Raw genomic sequence first — 21,528 nt, 5'->3', positions numbered from 1 at the left:
CGAAGCATTGAGAAAGGTCTCCCTGTAGACATTTTCTTATGTCACTGGTTTTTACAGGTGACCATTCTCCTTACTGACTCTGAATGTTTTGGGACATATATAGTGTGTAATAATAGTAATAATAATAATTATGGCATTTGTTAAGTGCTTACTTTGTGCCAAGCACTTTTCTAAATGCTATGGTTTATACAAGGTAATCAAGTTGGACACGGTCCCTTCTCTACATGGGGCTTACAGTTGTAATCCTCATTTTACAGAGGAGGTAACTGAGGCACAGAGAAGTTAAGTGACACTCCCAAGGTCTCACAGCAGAAAAGTGGAAGAGCCAGGATTAGAACCCATGACTTTCTCACTCCCATGCCTGTGCTCTTTCCACTACATCATGCTGCTTCTCTAGACTATTAAAATCTGCTTCTCCTTGGGGGATTGACCAGTCACCCTTAAATCCTTTAATATTTCAGCAGAAATATTATTCTTCTTGCTAGCTCCTCCCCCAGAACTCCTCTTCCTGGTCTCCATTTTGCACCTGAGCGGGTGCTAGAAAGTGGATATAAAGTTTCTGCGAGTTCTTCACTATTACTGCTCTCAGATCATGTTGTCAAGCCCAATAAGAAAACTGGAGGGTTGTTTGCACTACCACCTTGCATTGCAGGTGCATAATGAAGATGCAGGTGCCTCCCAGAGCAATATCTCCATCTCTTTCAGCATTCAGTCAATCAATCAGTGATATTTAGTAAGCACTTACTGTGTACAGAGCACTCTACTAAGTACTTGGGAGTGTACATTACAACAGAGTTGATAGACACAGTCCCTGAACATAGAGAAGCACTGTGGAGAGCATGGGCCTGGGAGTCAGAAAGTAATGTGTTCTAATTCCACTTCCACCACTTGTCTGCTATGTGGCTTTGGGCAAGTCACTTTACTTCTCTGGGCCTCAGTTCCCTCATCTGCAAAATGGGGATTAAGAAGTGAGTCCCACATGGGACAACATGATAACCTTGTATCTATCCCAGAGTTAGAACAGTGCTTGGCATATAGTAAACACTTAACAAATGCTATTATTATTATTGTTATTATTATTATTATGAGCTTACATTCTAGAGGGGGAATTAGTCATTAAAATAAAGTATGTATATATAAGTTATAAGTATTTAAGTGTACGTAAGTTCTGTGAGGCTGAGGGTAGTGTGAATATCAAGTGCCTAGAGGGTAAGTGACTCAGAAGGGAAGGGACATAGGGGAAATGAAGGCTTAGTCAGGAAAGACCTCTTGGAGGAGATGCGATTTTAATAATGCTTTGAAGGTGTGAAGAGTGGTGCATTTTGTGGGGGTTTTTAATGGTATTTGTTAAGCACTTATTATAATAATTATTATTATGGTATTTATTAAGTACCTACTATGTGCAGAGCACTGTTCTAAGCACTGGGGTAGATACAGGGTAATCAGATTGTCCCACCTGGGACACATTTTTTATCCCCATTTTTACAGATGAGGTAACTGAGGCACAGAGAAGTTAAATGATTTGCCCAAGGTCACACAGCAGACGAGTGGCGGAGCCGGCATTAGAACCCAAGACCTCTGACTCCCAAGCCCGGGCTCTTTCCACTAAGCCACATTACTATGTGCCAAGCAGTGGGGTAGATACAAGATAATCAGGTTGGACACAGTCCATGCCCCATGTGAGGCTCATAGTCCTAATCCCTATTTTATAGATGAGGTAAGTGAGGCTCAGATCAGATTAAGTGACCTGCCCCGGTCACACAGCAGACAAATGGTGGAGCTATCTAAGGTCCACTTGTTATCTTCTTCAATTATGTTCAGTCTGTTAGTTTGATTAACCTGCTTTTTAGTCCACTGCACTGTGGGTGCTTAAAACAAAAGAGAAGAATAAACAAAGCAACAAGATCTGTCATTCTTCAGTAAGCCAGCTCCCACAGTTTGACACAAGAATGAGCTATCAAAGGTCAACCCATTATTGATTTTTGCATTTTTCTCAGATTTGTATATTCTGTAATTACACAGTAAGCTCCAGCCTCCCTGAAATAATAATAAATAATAATGTTGGTATTTGTTAAGCGCCTACTATGTGCAGAGCACTGTTCTAAGTGCTGGGGTAGATACAGGGTAATCAGGCTGTCCCACATGAGGCTCACTGTTAATCCCCATTTTACAGATGAGGTAACTGAGACCCAGAGAAGTTAAGTGACTTGCCCAAAGTCACACAGCTGACAAGTGGCAGAGCCGGGAGTCAAACCTATGACCCCTGACTCCGAAACCCAGGCTCTTTCCACTGAGCCATGCTGCTTCCCCTAAATGTGTAAAATGTGTTTCCAACATCATTGTTTCCATTGTTTCCACTGTTTCCTCCCTCTCCCCACCTCCACCTTTAGAGTTGGGCCGTATTCCTCCATTTGCAAATTGAGGGTGGGGGCGATACTGTGCACAGTGTCTATCTCACTTGCACTCTCTTTTCCTTTGTGTGTCATATTCGGCACTTGCATTTTTTTAATTTTTAAAATATCTCCAAAACATGACTGAATTGCTAAGCATATACATTTGGAATTATTTTTCAACACACCATACTGAATCTCTTTTCAAATCCAAATGTATCAATCAATCAGTGGTATTTACTGATTACTTCGTGTATGCAGAGCACTGTACTTAGCACTTGGGTAAATACAACAGAGTTAGAAGACACATTGCCTGCCCAAAGTGAGCTTGCTATCTAAAGGATTGTCACTGATATTCACTCTCCTGGCTCCTTTTGTTACTTTATGTGGAAACACTCTCTAATTTTCCCAAACATTTTGTTCTTTTATAACCCCTTAAGTATATTTATTGCTTGAATCTATTATTCCCTAAAAGTTTCTTTTTTTCTATATCTTAATATTCTGGCATCATTTTGATATTCATGGACTGTGGCTCTGTGCCTTTTCTGAGGCAAACACATCTTTTTCAAGAGGAATAACCCGTACATAAGAACAGTTGTGTCCACATGGCAAAGTCAGATCTGTTCTCTAAAATGTTCAATCATTTATTTATCATAATAGTAAAATCTTCCAATGAGAGGGAGGTTTCCAAAGGAAATGTGGAATTTTAGTATCTTATCGGGAAGCTCTTGATGAGTTTTCCTTGTGCCATCTGCAAATTATAAACCATAAATGAGTGCCCATCTCTAATCCCTCTCTCGTCACCCTTTTTCCCTTCCACTGGGATTTCCAAACCAGGGCTAAGACAGGATGTTAGAAATAATCAGGACTTGACTTGAATTTCCCCAGCTGATTTTAGTGGTTGAAGATGGAGCCTCCCATTAGCAACAAAGGATGAGACTCAGTCTTGAACTGGCCCTCTCAAATGTAAGCCCATCATGGGCAGGGAACATGTCTACCAAATGGGTTGTGGTTGAACTCTACCAAGTGTTTAGTGCAGTGGTCTGCACACAGTAAGCACTCAATAAATACCACTGATGATGATCCTAGTGCTAATGGTCTACATAACCTCACTCAGCCCTTCACTTCCAGTCTTGTATTCACCCAAAGCAAGATTTCAGGCATGAAAATGGGCCAGTGTACTGATATTTCATTAGATGGCCAGCAGAGGACTTGGGAGACTATTTGCCTTGGAATAGTAAAACACTGTAATGCTGATACCTGAGGGAGGAATAGGTTGTTGGGGCGAAGACATAGCATTTCATAGTTACTATAAATGTTAAGAATGATTTTCTTCTTACCCTGAACTCCACCTATATATCAGGAGGTCTCTTTAAGGTAAATGAGACCTCTAGAGGTCTCAGTTATCCTTCACATTTCAAGAAGACAATACTAATAGTGAAATTCACAGATGAGTAAGTGGCTGAAAAGACCAATGTGAGACACACAGACTGTGGTATATTGTGAATGTCAAAAAGGCTGATCCTTGAATTGTTATGTGTAATGTTTCGAGTACCTGGTGTTATTTCTCTTTTTCTTCCTTGTCTCTTGGTCTTTATGAAGGTTCGCTTAAAAAATACCAACATTATTATTATTATTTTGTTCAAAAAGAGCCACTCCATTCTTTACAGCAGTATGCCATGCTGGCCTACCCTTGGCAATTGGCTCCCAATCTCATTATCTGTATTGTCATTTTTGGTACTCTTGTTTTATTAGGCCCTTAAAACATTTCCTCTGCCCTCCTTGCTTTTGGTTTCTGAATTTTAGCTCTTCATGCAGCAGTTAGTTTGTTGGGTGTCTAAACCAAGTAGAGAAGAGTTACTGTTAAGCAGAGACCATTTCCCCAACCAAAAACTAATTCCTCATTATCCTTAAAAATAAACAAAAATACAGAAAAAAAAGCCCTGTCTTTCTCATCTCTAACACCTTTTATAGCTTGACATGTATACAAGGAACACAGAAGAAGAAAAAAAGAAAAAAATAGGACCAAATATGACAGTGAGAATATGGAATTATCGAGTTGGAGTAGCTACAGATGTGCATCTTGCTCAGCTCCCATGTCTGGGCAAGTGAAAATATAAGCCATCTTGATACAAACTCTGATTATGGTGTTAGACACATGGCTTAGATTACTTCAATGTCTGTCTCCCCCTCTAGACTGAAAGCTCACTGTGGGCAGAGAACCTGTCAACCAAATTCTGTGTGACCCAAATTCTGTTGCATAGTACTCTCCCAAGTGCTTACTTAGTACAGTGCTATGCGCACAGTAAGCACTGAATAAATACCATTGATTAGTGACTTGATTTTTTGACTCCAGGATCACCCTTCCTTTTTATTTCTCTTGTTTGCTCTGTCTTGAGTCACTGCCTTTCATCTTCCTGTCTTGTACTTTTCCAAGTGCTTAGTACAGTCTTCTGCACACAGTAAGTGCTTACTAAATTTGATTCAATAAATGAATGAATGTCCCCATACTCTGCTCTGTCTCCAGTCAAAAATTTTCCCAACAAATATTTTACACGATAAACCCCATCTGGAATATGAACAAGAAGATTCTCTACCTCATTTTTCCCAAGAAGAGTACTTTCATTTCATGATATTTGACAGTTATTTTGGCTAAGCTTACTCATTTACCCAAGTAGTTCTCTATCATTTTTTTAAGGGAAACTTACAAAACTAGTTGTCTCCATCTATTATTTGAGAGAGTCTGAGTCAAAAAAAAAATCCCCATTTTCAAAGAATTATACCTATCTTTATTTTTGTTACTAATCTCAATATAGACTGTGTCTCCTGTATCGTCACTTTTTGGACTTTCTCCTTTAAAAAGGCAGCTAGTGGCAAAACTCCCATCCACAGTATGGCCCCTACATCTTATTTGTCTTGATATTTCTTTCTCAGAAATACATATGACAGATAAGGAGTCACTAGAGAATCCTTTTGCTTTGTGTCGGACAGATATTAAAACAATAAACTATGTTGCCCTGGGATTCTAGTTCATGAGCAACCAGAAAACAACAAGGCAAAGATGAGATGTTTTTGAAAGGCGGTGAGGCAGTTGTTCAAAGAAATTCCCCAGAAACCTTTGGTCCTGTGATACTGTTGACAGGTGGTATTTTTAATGCTCACTTTTTCTAAAGTGTATCAGGCAATGGCCTGCTATAGTATCTGCCATCTTATTTTCCTATGCTATGTCTTTAATGATAAAAGAAGTACACATCCTTAATCAGAGTTTGAAAAAAACAATATTAAAAATACATATAATGCTGATTTTGGCCTTTTTACAGATTTCATTACTTAAAACTCATCACCTCTATAATAAACTGGGAAATTTCCATTTCTCTTCTTGGTTTGACACAAGTAGTCAGAGTACTGCAGGCCATGCCAGTGTGCAGTAGGGGCTCTGAGGTACCCAGTAGGAGATAGTGAAATCTCAATTTCGTTGCAGGTTTATTACTTTTTCCAGCCTTTTCGTTGTCAGTGAGTTGTCCATTTAAGAGAAGGTGGGATAGACAGCGCAGCTGGGAGCTGCTCAGTAAACACATTTAGTCCTGGAACAGTGAGTCATGTCAAATGTAGGTATCAGTGGATGGTCCAGAAGAGAGGTGACGTTGTCAGATGCCCAAGAGTTGGTGCCCCCTTGAGTGTTTGAGTTTTGACCCTGGCGGGGTGGAAACCTGTATTGGGACTTGAATGCCATTCCATTCCTTGGATACCTTTTCCATTTTATGTTGGCATTGGAATGAGTACTAGGATTTGGTCAACCTGACCTAGATTCTGATGGATATTAAGACCAGTTTTCCTTTACAACCGCATATATAAACTTGTATTTATAAAGTCTTCACCCACAGATGGCCATGTCTTAGGCACTGTTAAAATCTAGTTCAACAGTTGTTATTCTTGTCCCCCTGAAAATTTATCATCCAGGACCAACTAAAATGTATAAACCTTGACAGATGAGTTAAATAAATGTAGATTTTTTTCCCTATGGTTGTGTTTCCCCAGTCAACAAGGCTCACAGTCCATCTCCTTTTTGGAGTGCTGTAGTTTTCTTATAGCTCAGCACTGTACATGTAGATGGGTGTCTTTCTTCTCATTTGTCCCCTGTCCCGAGTGTTCTAAAGGAAGTTGGAAGCTCATGTTAGAACAGGACAACTGTTGTGTGTTCCCAATTCCAAAAACAGGCTCATTTGGAGAAGCAACTGAGAGTTAAAGCCCACAATGATTTCCTTCTATTAGGAAGTGGAAGGAATTTTGCCTCATCTAAGTGATCCTTGAACTGAAATGTTTGGGGACCACTGCTATAGGTCAGTTGAAAATCCAGCTTGACAGCACATTGAGGCAGCATTACCTTCCTTTGTGCTATTTTCTACTGTGGAGGCTATTCAGTGAGTGAACTTGCTATTTGAGGCAGTTTTTAGATCATGAATGATTAAACACCTCTTATTTTGTCGATACCTTAAAATAAAATAATTATTTGTATAAATTATTTGGTTTCTGCATTAGGCTGCCTAAAAGCTAAATTGAAACCGATTCACATTTTGTCAAAGTAATAGATTATGGCAAATCGCTTCATCTAAATTAAAATGTATCACAGCATTGTATTTTCAGCTTTGTGCTCTTCATCTGTCTTTTATTGCTCCTTCATACAACAGAAAATGCCTTTGCAAATGACTGGTGCTGTCCTGCCAACTTAAACACTCCAGAATTGAGATTCATTCTCCCTTGGCTGAATGAAATCTTACAAAAATCCTGCCCGTGGGGAATTGTCAGTATATTTGAGTAGGCAGATCACAAATATCACTTCCACACTGCAAAAATTGTATTGCTGTAAATTTAGGAGCTAAAGTATTTTTGATGTGTCTTTTGAAACTGCATCTATTTGTGGCTTTTAAAAAAATCTTATAGTAGTGAACATTAATAATGTGAAAATCACTTAAAAGCATGCCTGAAATCGCCCTCCAAGTTACTGGAGACCCACAAATATAATTGGAAAAAAAGATCACTTTACTTTAAGAACATTGAGATTATGGATTTGGAGGAAAATTTTGCAATCCATGAACCTAAAGTGGTTTTTAGTTTTCAAGTTAAGAAGCCTCTCTTTGATAAGAAAGTCAGGAAAACCATTTTAGTGTTCCATGTGTGCCCAGGCCTAATCCAAATTAGGCTTCACTCATTGGCAAGAAAAGCAGGGCAACTATTGCAAATGAAGCCTTTTTTTTAAGTAGGAAGCTGGTTTATTTGGGACAAAGGAGGAATGCGTGCATTATGGCATATTCACAATAAAAGGTTACAGCACAGGTCACTGATGTCACATCCCTCTAGCTGTAAAGCAATGGCAAACTAGTTTTATTTTCATTCAAGACCATTAGTAAAATCAAAATCATAGGGAAAAGAGGCAGTGAATCAAGGCAAATCCTACTGCTGGGAAAGGGAAAAAAGCTGGATTTGTGTGTGCATGTGTACACATATATATTTGTGAGTATGTAAATATACATACATGTATATATACATGTATACATATACTTGTGGTTGTGCATTTGTTTCTTAATATATGTGTGTATTATTTTTCTTCTAGAACTATCTGGCAAGGATGTTGAGATTATGCTTACAAAGACCAAAACAGTAGCAAGATTTACAAATGTAAATTTAGATGTGTATATCTATATTGATCACAATATCCAATAGTTGCTCAACTTCCCACTTCATTTAGTCTGTATAGACACATTCTCAGTATAAAAAAAAACTCCTTTCAAAATATATCACCTTCAGAATTAAAGTGTGCATTGTATTTCTCTCTTGCTGTTGTTATGCCTCAAGACAATGAAAACCTACCCGTAAGTCTGTGAAAAATTAGTCTGTCACAATCCTTTAGTGAGATTTCTAGAGGTATATCTATTGGCAAGCAGGTTTGTAGGGACAGGAAGTGGGACGATAGATAAATGGAGACAAACCAACTCTGAAATTCTCCTGCTACTATCAATGTTAAAGAACTGGTGTTACCAGGTACCACCTGTCTCAGTCCCTTAATAAGGCAGAGGACAGTGCTACATAACTAAGACCAAGTCAGTATTGTCATTTAGTCCTTTATCATTTGCACTGTATTTCTGAGTCTGTTGCCCTTTCAGAGTACCAAATATCATTAGCCAAAATTTCAAATTGCTTATGAGAGCATTGCAGATGTACCAGTTCCCTCCATGGCATTTGTATTTGTATATCTTGCTATTGATTTGGCTTTTGTAGACATAGCCGGTTGATCAATCAATGGTTTTTATTGAGTGGTTACTGTGTGCAGAACCCTATACTAAACATTTGGAGAGTACAATACAACAGAGTTGGTAGCCATGTTCCCTATCCACAAGGAGCTAAACAGTCTAGAGTGAGAGAGAGACATTAATATAAGTAAAAAATATGGATATGTAGTGGGACTGATGATGAGGTATTTAAAGGGTACAGATCTAAGTGCATAGCTGACTCAGAAGGGAGAGGGAATAGGAGAAAAAAAGAGCATAATTTGGTAAGGACTCTTAAAGTAGATGTAATTTTAATAGGGCTTAGAAGGTGGGGAGAATGGTTGTCTTATATGAAATGTAAGGGATTTCCTATTTAACTGATTCCAAGTAAAAAGGAAGAATTGGGAATAGGGTCGGTGATTAGATAGGTGAGATCAAAGCACGAGCAAGCTGATGCTAGAGAAGCAAATTGTACCGGCTGAGCTGTAGTGAGAAATCAGTAAGGGAAGGTTAGAAGGGGAAAATTGATTGAGTGCTTTAAAGTATGTGGTAGAGTTCTATATGATGTGACGGTGGATGGACAACTATTGGAGATTATTGAGGAGTGGGGAAAGGGGGACTGAACTTTTTTTTAGAGAAATGATCTGGGCAGCAGAGTGAACTATGGGTTAGAGTGGGAAGACACAAGAAACATGGAGGTCAGCGAAGATGCTGATGAAGTAGTCAACCTGTCCAGCCATTTCTGACTCGAGAAGGCTCAAAAAATGAGTCAGAAGAAGGGAAATGGGAAGGTGTAATTACTCATTAGACCTATAGTGCCTTGAAAATTGTATTTGCCTCTCTAACCTAAATATTGCTATACCCCAGTGAATGCTCTTAATTGGCTCCATGAAAATGAAGTGTTAAACGAAAGAGTGCTAAATGAAGTCTAGTTTCCCATAGGAAATAACGTATAGTATACTGATGCATCCCAAGATCCTTGGAAGAAACTAAAATGGTGATAAAACAATAAAGATGCTTATACGATCAAAAGCAGTGAAAATCAGTACCAATAGCATGGTTTGAATGTGATACTTAAATGTGCATATTTGGAAATATTTACATTCCATAGTGTTATCAATCATTCAAACCTAATCATCAAAATGGCACCTTGGGTATCAGTGTAAATATCTCCCTCTTCTTTTCCAAATAGATCTTACATAACTTAATGCTGAATTGAAATAGTTTTTAATCACTCTATTTAAGTCAATCAAAATTCTTCAAATATTCAGAAGGGGACGAGAACTGTAAATGACAAAGTATGTTTTGCAAAAGTAGTGTGACACAAACTGTAAGAAATACCAGCATTAAAGTTCCACAAAATTATTCTGAAAGAATGCTAAAAGAAGAGTAGTATTTTTAATGGTATTTGTTAAGTGCTTACTATGTGTCAAGCACTGTACTAAGCGCTGGGGTAGATACAAAATAATAAGGTTGGATGTAGCCCATGTCCCACAAGGGGCTCACAGACTTAATCGCCATTTTACATTTTACTGAGGCACTGAGAAGTTCATGATTTGCCTAAGATCACACAGCAGACAGGTAGCAGAATCAGGATTAGAATCCAGGTCCTCTGACTCCTAGACCCATGCTCATTCTACTAGACTATGCTGCTTCTCATGAAAGAAAATGGCTGTAATATGTTAGCATTGATGAAAACTTATTCTAGCCTCAGAAAATCCTTAGCTGATCTGATATGGTTTTCTTGTGCAGCCCCAAAATACTCATTTATGGTCAAGGAGGGAATTTCTGAGGGAACAAGGGAGACCTTTGCTCCTTTCTTTCAAGAGCTATGCCAGCTATCCCTACAACAGTTAATAGAAACTCTTCTCACTTTATATCACCACTACCTATTGGACCCAAGAAAGCTGCTCCATGTCAAAGAGAAAGGGTTGATTTAATAGCTGCTGCCAATCTGTACAAGATTTCTTGATGTAAGCCCCAGATTAAGTGGTGGACAACAAGGATCACAATTGAATTAACATATTTAGAGACATGTAATTCCTCTAAACTACAGACCATCCTTTGATGGTCATAACTTAAATGCCAGAGAGATTCAAGGAGTCTTAATGCAGGGCCCAAGGAAAAGAAAATTAATTACTGGGCCCATACAAATTAAAAATAAATAATACTGCCTATCTGATAGCTAATAATCTCTCTATATATGAGATTATAACTTGTTGTCACCTTGAAGAAATGACCAGAGCTGCTTCAAGGGGTGAATCCAAGGAAGCTGGGACATTTAGGTAGATGCAGCATCCTTTCAAAGAATACAGCTGTGATTTTAATCCATAAGGACAGTAAATAGATCTTAAGTAGACTTAGCTGAACCAAGCATGGATAGAGAGAGATAGCATGCAGATGTGTTCAACCTGTGGAAAAAAGGTGATCTTAGAAGGTCATACATTCATGCCACTGTAGTGAAATGTCAGATCATGGGTTCCTGGTGGTTAGGAACTGTCTGCCTCTTAAGCACTTCACTCTTTCCGCCAACCCATAGGATCATTGTGTCCTCCTTTGGGGAAGTGTCTTAAGCAAAGCAGAGTTGAGGAAATTGGAAGTTGCCTGGAGAATTCAGGCAAAAGTGATATTTGACTTCAAACTAGATGACTGACTCAGCCCTCTTGGACCAGAGTGGTGGATGTCCATACTACCTCAGAAATCTTGTTCAGTTGGAATAGAATTAGGATATCAACTTTCTCAGAAGGCAAGTGTCATTGCTCTTCTTTTGTGGAAGACTTAACATGTACATGTTGCCTTCACTGCAAACTTTGCTGGTTTACAAGTGCATAGAAATTTCTGGTTAATATGACTTTTACCATAACTTTTGAACCATAATGATCCATAGAAGGATTCATTTATAGCACATGATACTTTGTAAGTAACTGTCTCCCGTAAAAAGTTAATCAGGACTGTGTCGATTTCCTTATTCCTTGTCAATTTACAGCAAGGTAATTGATCACTAATCGCCTGCCGTGCAGAGGGCTGAGGGAGTATCCTCAAGCCCTTTATTGTCTTTTCCCAAATAAATGGCATGTGCAGCCATGAAGAAGTGCATCTTGTCTTTCATAATATTTTTATCGACACTTTTGCATGTTGTAATCGACTGCAACAACAAGCAGCCGGAGTTCAATGGAATATGAATATTAAAGAAACAAATGAGAGCAGATTTATAGGCCATTGCATTTCTGTTATGTCAGTTTTGAGATTAAACTGAGCAAATGAACAGTGAAAAATTACTCTTCCATGTGGAGAATGGTGATTAGACTTGTACATTAATTAGAAATTTTTGTTTTCCTTTTAATGCATTTCAAATGAGATTGTCCTATAAGAAGCTGTTTGTCCAAAATGTAGATTTATTCATTCCTAAACAACAGTGTTTAAATACTTACATGTGTTTCTGCAGTGGTAAGGGAATGGCTTATTCCAATAACCCAAAGCATGTGTTTCATGTACAATGCTTTTTGAATCTAATAGCAGCAGAGCTCATCCTATCACCTTGAGCGGACCTATGTTTTGCTGATATGCATAAGCAAGTTTTTTAGTGGCTGATGTTTTGAAAAAGTAACTATCAATCAGAAATGACATTTAGACAGGCTCTGCATGATTTTAATTTTAACTTGATTTTAATATTATGCATAGAACTAATCTTTTTCAAAGTAGCAAAATTCCTACTGGAAAATATTAAAATATATTGACTTAGTGTTGTTAGGGTTAGTGCTGTGTTCATAATTCAGTTAGAGGTGCATGTGTTTAAGATTTATTAAATTTATTTAATGAGATGGAATTTCAAAATACCTTGGAACACTGATCAGGATATTTGAGTATTCACAGTGATTTTTGTCACATACCACTCTGCTCCGAAATACTCACTCACTGAAATATAGCTAATTCTATTTATCTCACCTCAGCCTATAACTTATTATGTTATTTTTTAATTAAACATTCAGGACTTGTGATGGTAGTTCCCTGAGGGAAATCCTGCTGAATCAGGGAACTAATGTAAATGTGAATTTTGCTCCCTAAAATTAAAATCTCCCCCAATAAATAACTCACAGACTAACTCACCCCCAAATCAGTATAAAATTCTGTCAGAATTAGAACATTTAGATGATTTTGAGAGGTAAGATAAAGAGTGGGGAAAAGAAAGATTCATTCATCCATTTTGATGGCCCACCTTTCTTCAGGCATATGGCAGTCTCATGCAAATTCAAACCAGAGCACAAATGCAAAGAATAATTGCCCATTAAAGCGGTTGTATATTTTTATGGCTTTGATGCACGATCTGCCCCCCTGTGGGTTTTTGCATCTGCTTCTCTTCCATCTATCCCAAAGCTCTAAAACTTTAATACGTAGTTTATAACCCTCAAGTATTTTCTACTGGTTTTGTGTTTCCTCTCTTGGGACCTCCAACTCCATGAGATTGCATCATTTTCTTTTATTTTTAAAAGGTAAGCCCCAAGACCCAAAACCCAGAAATCGCATTAGCCAAATGGGAAACTAAATTTTACAGACAGAATATGGGTGGAGCTGCATTTAATCTTGGGAGGTGAGGGGCATTTTGAGTTTTTGGTAAAATGCTGATGCATGTTTCATGATTACCACATTTACTTCTAAATAATATCACTGGATGACCTTAATCCTGCCTACATCCTAGTGTGAAACCGTTTCAACCCTAGGGTTTTCCTTGAATAAACATCTCAGAATATATCTCACTTCTTATTTCAGAAAATTTTAGTTCTTGTACAACCACACATCCTGGAAATATGTCCATGTGCAGAGCTAAAAGCAGGAGTGTTTAAATCTTCCAAGAAAACCCATTATTAGTATGTTTTCAGAGATTCTTGTTCTCTGATCTTCTGAGGAAAGCCTTTTTTTTTTTAACTTGAGGACTTAATCTAATTTTCATTGCAGTTTTGATTGATATTTCATGTTGATTCAGGCCAGGGAAGGTTTACATGGGGACTTTTCCAGCATAATTCTTCAGTAAGGTCATTAAATTGTTTACATCATAGTAGCAGCCCAACTAGAATCTATTCCATTGTTCATTCTTAATTACTTGGCTGTAAGTTTTTAGGCAAGGTTAAAATGGTAAAACCAAGCTGCAGTGAAAGACTTGAAAATTCTTTTCTTTGGCATGCCCTTGCCCTATCCCAATAACCCTGTCAGCTCCAATGAAGAAGTATTCATAATGGACAAACTGATGGGTTTATGGTTTTATCATCTTGGCTCACTTTATTCTGTCTCCAGTAATGACTTTTTGATCTGTTTCCCTTTTACCTAATGGTAGTATTTTATCCCAAGGTTGATTTAGGGTTATTTTAAAATGATTTGGCAATTTACCACACAAGTTCCAGAGGGTGCCAGGGAGTTTTACGGCATATATGTGAGATTTACAAGAATGAAAACCAGAACATTTAAACTATGTCCTCTGATTCAAGAGAAAGACATCAAAACAGCTGGGTAGGGAAATAAATCAGTTAAAATGAAATCAGTACTTGTCTGTGTCTTGTCATTCATGTTCAAAAATGCTACCATAGCAGGGAAGTTTACCTATAGGAATATTCAGAAGAGCACATAGAGAGATATCTCTTATCATGGACATTCCTGAGACCAGGCATAATGATAATAATAATAGTAATGCCAATCAATCATATTTATTAAGCACTTACTGTGTGCAAATACTGTACTAAGTGCATGGTAAGAGTGCAATATAACAAAATTGGTCATTAGATTGTAAGCTTGTTATGGGCAGAGAATATTCTTCTAATATTGTTATAATATGATCTTAAGAGCTTCATAATACGTGCTCAGTAAATATCACTGATTGACTGATTGGTAGCTCACAAGGAGTCAAGAGGAATAGACAGACATGGAAAAAATTACAGCTAACTACATAAGTGCTGAGGGGCCGAGGATGGGGTAAATAAAGCGTACAAATCCAAGTGCAGCCGCATAGCCTAATGGTTAGTGTATGGACCTGGGAGTCAGAGGACCTGGTTTCTAATTCTGCTCTGACACTTATCTGCTCTATGACCTTGGGCAAGTCACTTAACTGCTCCATGACTCAGTTTCTTCATCTGTAAAATGGGGATTAAGACTGTGAGCAGAATATGGGACAGGGACTGTGTCCAACCCAGATATGTTGTATCCATTCCAGTGCTTAGTACAGTGCCTGGCACATAGTAAGCACTTAATAAGTACCACAGATATGAATGCAGAAAGGAGAGGAGGAGGGGAAATGAGGGCTTATTTGGTAAAAGCCTCCTGGTGGAGATGTGACTTTAAATATGGCTTTGAAGGTGGAGTGTGATGGGCTGTAGAGTATGAATGGGCAGAGAGTTCCAAACCAGAGGGAGGATGTGGGAGAGAGGTCGATGATGAGCTAGACAAGGTCAAAGAACATTGGGTTGGTTGGAGATGCAAGCCTCATGGGTTGTAGCAGTGTGGCTTAGTGGAAAGAGCATGGGCTTTTGAGTCAGAGGTCATGGGTTAGAATGCCGGCTCCACCACTTGTCAGCTGTGTGACTTTGGACAAGGCACTTCTCATCTCTGTGCCTCAGTTCCCTCATCTGTAAAATCGGGATCAAGACTGTGGGCCCCACGTGGGGCAACCTAATTACCTTGTATCTACCCCAGCACTTAGAAGAGTGCTCAGCAAATAGTAAGTGCTTAACAAATACCATCATCATCATTATTATTATTATTATTGTAGTAGGAAATACAATATAGTATTTGTTAAATGCTTACAATGTGCCAAGCACCAAAGTAATAGTAAGCACTGGGATAAATACAAAATCACCAGGTTATCATTATTATTATTAATAATAATTGCATTTATTGAGTGCTTACTGTGTGCAAAGCTCTGTACTGAGTGCTTGAACCCATTCCCTGTCTTATATGGGGTAATAGAATTAATAGGTGGGAGAACAGGTATTAAATCTCATTTTACACTTGAGGAAACTGAAGCACAAAGAACTTTAGCTACTTGCCCAAGACCACCCAGCAGGCAAGAGGCAGGGCTGGGTTAGAAACCAGGTCCGCTGACCCCCATCCTGTGCTCATTCTACTAGACATGCCACCCAACTTTGCTGCAAGTAGAGTTTTCTAACTAAATGCTATGGGGACAAGACATGAATGCATTTCAGGATTAGTGTTTGCTAGTGCAATGTTTTCTGAAGTGAAATACTGACTGTCCTATATATAGAAAAGGGGGAAAAGCCCAGAAGTTTCTAGAGCAAGTTAACCACTTACTCCTCAGAGGAATTTATCACTCAACTAGTGATGTAAAGTGCTTTCATTACACAGTACCCATTACAGGGGAGGATTTAGGTTGGTAACAACAATTGCAGAGTGAGGGAGAAAGTCTCCTGACTTCAAAAAGGAATCCATTTTGGGCATCCGAAGGGGATGAGAATGGGAGGTAGTGTTCTCTGAGCATAGCTGAGGTTTCTGCAGTGTGAAATATAGGGAGTGTCCCATGGGTAATGTGTTTTCAGAGAAGGAGTTAAATGCATTCAGGAGGATAATGACCCTTGGATTTGAGTTAGGAACAAGTTCCAAGACAGGGACGAGTGGTTATTTCTAGACTTAGTTTAACATTCTATGGTTCAACTAATGTTGCTTTGGGAATCCTTATCTAAGTAAGAACCGGTTATCTGTTTTTAGAAAGAGCATGAGCCTATATGATCTAAGTGGGGATCATAGTCTAAAGACTAGTTTTTGCAGCAAATAATGGGAGTTTGGGCATTCGCCCAAACCTCACCCACCAAACATTTTAGAGTTCAGGATTGGTGAGTTGAACCCCAGATGTTTCTCATGCCTTTTGGAAGTTTCAAACTTAAGACTTATGGAACAGTGACAACCCACTAGGACAGCCTTAGATGTACTAGCATTTATGTACAGATCCATTATTTATCTGTTTCTACTAATGTCTGTCTCCTGCTCTTGACTATGATCTTGTTATGGGCAGGGAATGTGTCTAACCACTCTGTTGTAGTGTCCTCTCCCAACCTCTTAGGGAAGAGTTGAACACACAGTAGATGCTCAGTAAATAAGTTTGACTGCTTGATTAATTGATTGATTGAAAGTGGTGATCCTAAAGAAAGTCCCTATCCTGGCTGTGAATAGCTGTGAGCACGAGGACCTTGGGGCTGCCCATTGTTGTCCAAACTGAAAAGTAATTGGCCAAACTGAAAATTAACTGGAATTATATTCCCACTAGTCATTTGCTGGTTGTGTGTGTGAACACACACTCACACATACTCAAATACACTCTCACACACAGAGAATTCAGGTACAGAGTAGATTGCTAAACCTTGGCAGCCATATGAGCACGTCTAACATTTCTAAAAGAAATAAATATTCTCTAGGCAAAAACATTCTGTTCATCTTCATCATGTTTATTGGTCTTTCAGACTGTGCATGGTGCCATACGAGCCCCCATTAAGACGTGACATAGATGGGAGAAAATATGGCCCCTGAAGTTTTATAATCTCAAATATTTATCTGTCCATTTTTGAAGATAATGCTACTGAGGGTAAGGTGCGATGGATGCATGTGTGCAAATGCGACTCGTGCATATGTGATCAAAAACACTGTAAGTAATCATTGCACTTAAAGATTGACCGTTGATGGGCTGGTAGATTTGTCTCAATCAGGACCTATTTCTGTGGTCAAACTGACCTCTCAGAATCCCAATTTTCATGAAGCTTTTGCTTGAAGAGAGCCACCCGAAGGAGAAAACTCCTCACTGGCGGACTTTTTGATCTGGGGTTGGCTCAGCCTGAAGTGTGTATGTATATGTAGGTTTGGGGGAACTTGAATACCTTTCAATACCTTGAATACCTGAGCTCAAGTGCCAATGCCATTCAGCTTTGCCAGCAGCAGGCCCTGAAACTCAGTAAAAACAACTAGTACAGACCTGGATAAACTGCATTCCCCGAGTCCCGGAGTCCTGGGGGAAGAATGTGTGGAATCGTGAGAAGAAGAAGCAATCAGTACCTGGGGATTCTCAGCAAGTTTTGGCTCAGCCAGTTCCAGGAAGTACTGCTAAAATCCCAAAAAACTTACCAGCGGACCCCAGCCCTCAGAAGAAAAACCCAGGACCATCGACACAGGATAAACCACATTTCCCCTCATTTCCTCCTTTCAGTACTCCTCAAAGGTCAAAATATATCTACACGCACAGTATAAGCCCTGAGCAACACTGTAGGAGTGGAGGATTACGGTAAAACACCCACAAGACACACACATACCACCCTCCCTAACACAAACACACTATCAGGTCTGCCTATGTTGTTCACATTCTGAAAGATATTTGTCTGAGCTATTGTTTGCTTTCAGCTGTGTGGATCTATCTGACATCTTGGGGTAAAAACGATACCCCGGTAAAAAAAAAAAATCTTAGTTAAAACTGAATCTAGGTTGTAGGAATTTCCATGTTTCTCTAGTGTGGCATGCTGGAAACAGAATAGCTGTGTATTAAGCACAGTAAATGTCTTATCCTATATCTACAGGGTATTTTCTTTCATACAACAAAGAGATATTGAACTGAATGCTGGCTTTGGACTTATAACGGAATGTTCTCCTTCGCTCTGTTGCTGTTTCATATTGTATCTCAACATCTAAATCCTGGCAGAATTACTGTAAAACCAGCTTGTCGCTGAGAGGGATCTTGTACGGTACTGTAGTAAGGTGATAATGGATGGGTCAGCATAATTAGAGTCTTTGCTCACACAGGCCTCCAGCTGCTTATTGAATCTGTTGTGAACTTTTCTTTTTCTTTATTTTATAAGCCAATGTTTCTATAAAAAATGCAATAGTTGTACTGCGGAAAGATATATCTAGAGCCATATTCATTCTTTGTTGTTTTTTTTCAGTCCTAAAACACACTTCTCATCTACTGCTATCTTTATTCATGTATTTTATTTGGCTGTACAAAATTTCTACTTGGAGAATTATACCTCTCTTCTCTTTACAGTATATTTTTCTTAAAAAAACATCAATCAGAAAATCCAGGCACTTCAAAATGCATAGCCTAGAAAAGCAAAGGAGAAAATGCAACTGAGATTACTGGTCCTGTTTTTTTTTTTTATTTAAAATTTTTCAAGTCAGGTTAGAAACAGTAAATTGGTTTAGGCCAGGTTATCGTGCTTGCCTACCTAACCCACACATATGGTACTCCTTAAGAGCAGTGGGGAGACCTGGCTATAGTCAGAACCAGCGTTTTGCCTCCTAAACACCCACTCTGGCCCCAGTTTGTTCTGGTTACTAAAAAATACATCTTACATTGACTGTCAAAGGGATATACAAAAACAGGACTGGGCTTGGATTGCTGGATGTTTTGGGCAGACCACTTCCACTGAGGCCCCATCTGAAGACATTTAAGGATCTGACAAGCAAGATGGGCTCAATTATCCCTCCACCCCTCCTGTCCCTCCTCTCACATCCCCCCGGGTCAAAATCTCACCTGTTGGTCCTTAAATGGAATTTTTCCCCAGTTGGTGGCCCAAGGAGTCAGTCTTATATTTTGAGCACCTACTGTGTGCAGAGCACTGTACTAAGTTCTTAGGAGAGTACACTGCAAACAATATAGCAGACACATTCCCTACCCACAAAGGGAGGCCACACTGGGGCCTCCCCGAGGTCAGGAAGCCATGACTGCCTTCTTTATCTCCAGCCCTACTCACAGGTACCTTATTTCCCAGGTCCAAAAGAATCCATTTCCAGCAGGAAACTAATCCTTCCTAAGCTCTGAGTGGAATTTTGGGGCCCACTGCCAAGTAGAAGGGCTTCCACTGATTCAGGACCATCTCTTTTCCAATGACGTATGTCCAAGTTCTTTTCCCTGCTACTCTCCGTGGCCTAAATGTGCTTGATTTTCTTCCTTCAGCTTCCTCAAGCCGGATGCGTCGGCAAAGACCAGAAACAAGTCTGGAGAATGATTTTGGTTGGTTGCCACTCACGTAGGTTGGGTCTGTCTGACCGAGGCTCTCTTCTACTTCCCCTTCTCTAACCCACAGTGCCCGGCTTCCCTTATCCGGCTGCAACTGCTGCTGCTGCCTACAGAGGAGCCCACCTCAGAGGCCGTGGTCGCGCAGTCTACAATACATTTCGGGCAGCCGCTCCCCCTCCCCCGATCCCAGCCTATGGCGGGTAAGTGAAGCCGCCTCTCCACCTCTCACCGCCCATCCCCTGAGGCACCAAGCTGTTTGTGAGTGTGATGCATGCTGGTCTTGTCTCCCCACTGAAACCAACACAGCATGCAGCCCAACCAAGTGCCTGAAGTGGTGCACCTTACACAGAGTATTGAAAAATGAGTGTAATTTGTACTGTCATGGTTGGTGGCTTTAAGCATTTTATATGTCACATGTTGTTATGTAAATTCTCCTGGAGACCGAATGCTGTAGAACAGAGAAATGGTTTTGGCTAAGGATGTATTTCTGATGATTGCAAACAACTGATTATTAAGGAGGTTGGATCAAGTTTACCCTTTGAATTGGTTCATAGCCTGATTTTTAGACAGGCAAATTATTGGCCTTCTATCGCCTCTCGCTCCCCACCCAGCTCCCTAAGAATACCTTGGTCTAAAGTCAAATCATTTCAGCAAAAGTGCTGATATGCAAGATCTTGGGATGAAATTAAAATCCACGATAATGGGATGCAATTTAATTAAATTATCATTTCTCCCCCTTAGTTTTGCTTCTGCATTTCCCTTCACCTCCCTACTCCACCAATAATGGCTATTTCCATTCCTCGTGTGTTGCTATTGGCCTAGTCCAGTGGATGCTAAATCTTGTCAAGGAATGATGCTGAAGAACATGATTAAGGTCCTGAAATGTGGCCTAGGGGTTACAGGAAGAACCTGGGGAATCTGCACAGTTAGATTTGTTAACATTAAAATGACACGTCACGAGGGCCACGGCAAGAGGGCCGTAATTCACTTAAAACGCAACCAGATCAGAACTGAGCTTGCCAGACACCAGATTGCAAATTATGAGCCTAGCCCTCCCCTGAAATAATGACTAGGACAGAACCACAGTGGCTTCAGCATGCTATTCCAGAGGCTTTGAAGGGGAGAGAGAGGCTTTTCCATGATAACTAACATATCGGCTCTTTCCAAAACCTTCTTAGTCATTGCTGAATTAAGGGGTATAGCTTTGTAACATGATCAACGCTGCATGGAATTGCGATGGCAGCAGCAGTGTAACTATAATATACAGACTTTGGAAGGCCTCACCAAACCAGATTGTGGATTAATTAAAATGCAATGAACTTCTCTACTCTGTAGGGGATACACACAAATGTTTGCCACAGTCAATCTCCCCAGTCTTGCATTAGGTGTAAATGAGAAGTGGCACAGCCTAGTGGATAGAGCACAGGTCTTGAAGTCAGAAAGACCTAGGTTCTAATCCTGGCTCCACCACCTATCTGCATTGTGACCTCGGTCAACTCTCTAAACGTGTCTGTGCCTCAGTTACCTCATCTGTTAAATGGGGATTAAGACTGTGAATTCCACGTGGGACATGGACTGTGTCCAACATGACTAGCTTGGCTCTACCCCAGTACTTAGTATAGTGCCTGGCACATAGTAAGCGCTTAATGAATACCATAAAAAAAAAATAAACTGAGAATCAGTGGGGATTTCCTAAGGTCACAAAGTGAATTAAGAGGAAAGCAGGGAGCTGCCTTCAGACTCTTGTAAATGACCAGAACAAGGTCTCTAGGTCAAAAATGCACAACTTACCTTGTTTATCACCTTAATTTTGTTGAAAATCATGATCTTAACTCAGTGGAGGATTCTTGTAGGTTTTCTAGTATATGTAGACTTA

General features: G+C 39.6%; 1 protein-coding gene across 16 annotated transcripts in view; it reads left to right on the top strand.

Moving 5' to 3' along the window:
* RBFOX1 (RNA binding fox-1 homolog 1) overlaps positions 1–21,528 on the top strand; it is a 1,878,609-nt gene that overhangs the window by 1,791,535 nt on the left and 65,546 nt on the right. For all 16 annotated transcript variants that reach the window (XM_029058016.2, XM_029058005.2, XM_029058022.2 and 13 more), the window contains one exon: positions 19,720–19,852. In XM_029058016.2, coding sequence (XP_028913849.1) covers positions 19,720–19,852 — 133 coding nt within the window. The remainder of the gene's footprint in view (positions 1–19,719; positions 19,853–21,528) is intronic.

This window comes from Ornithorhynchus anatinus, chromosome 2, assembly GCF_004115215.2.
Source record: "Ornithorhynchus anatinus isolate Pmale09 chromosome 2, mOrnAna1.pri.v4, whole genome shotgun sequence".
Taxonomy (NCBI): Eukaryota; Metazoa; Chordata; class Mammalia; order Monotremata; family Ornithorhynchidae; genus Ornithorhynchus; species Ornithorhynchus anatinus.
The sequence above is the reverse complement of the archived record's forward strand: the minus strand, read 5'-3'. Positions and strand labels throughout refer to the sequence as shown.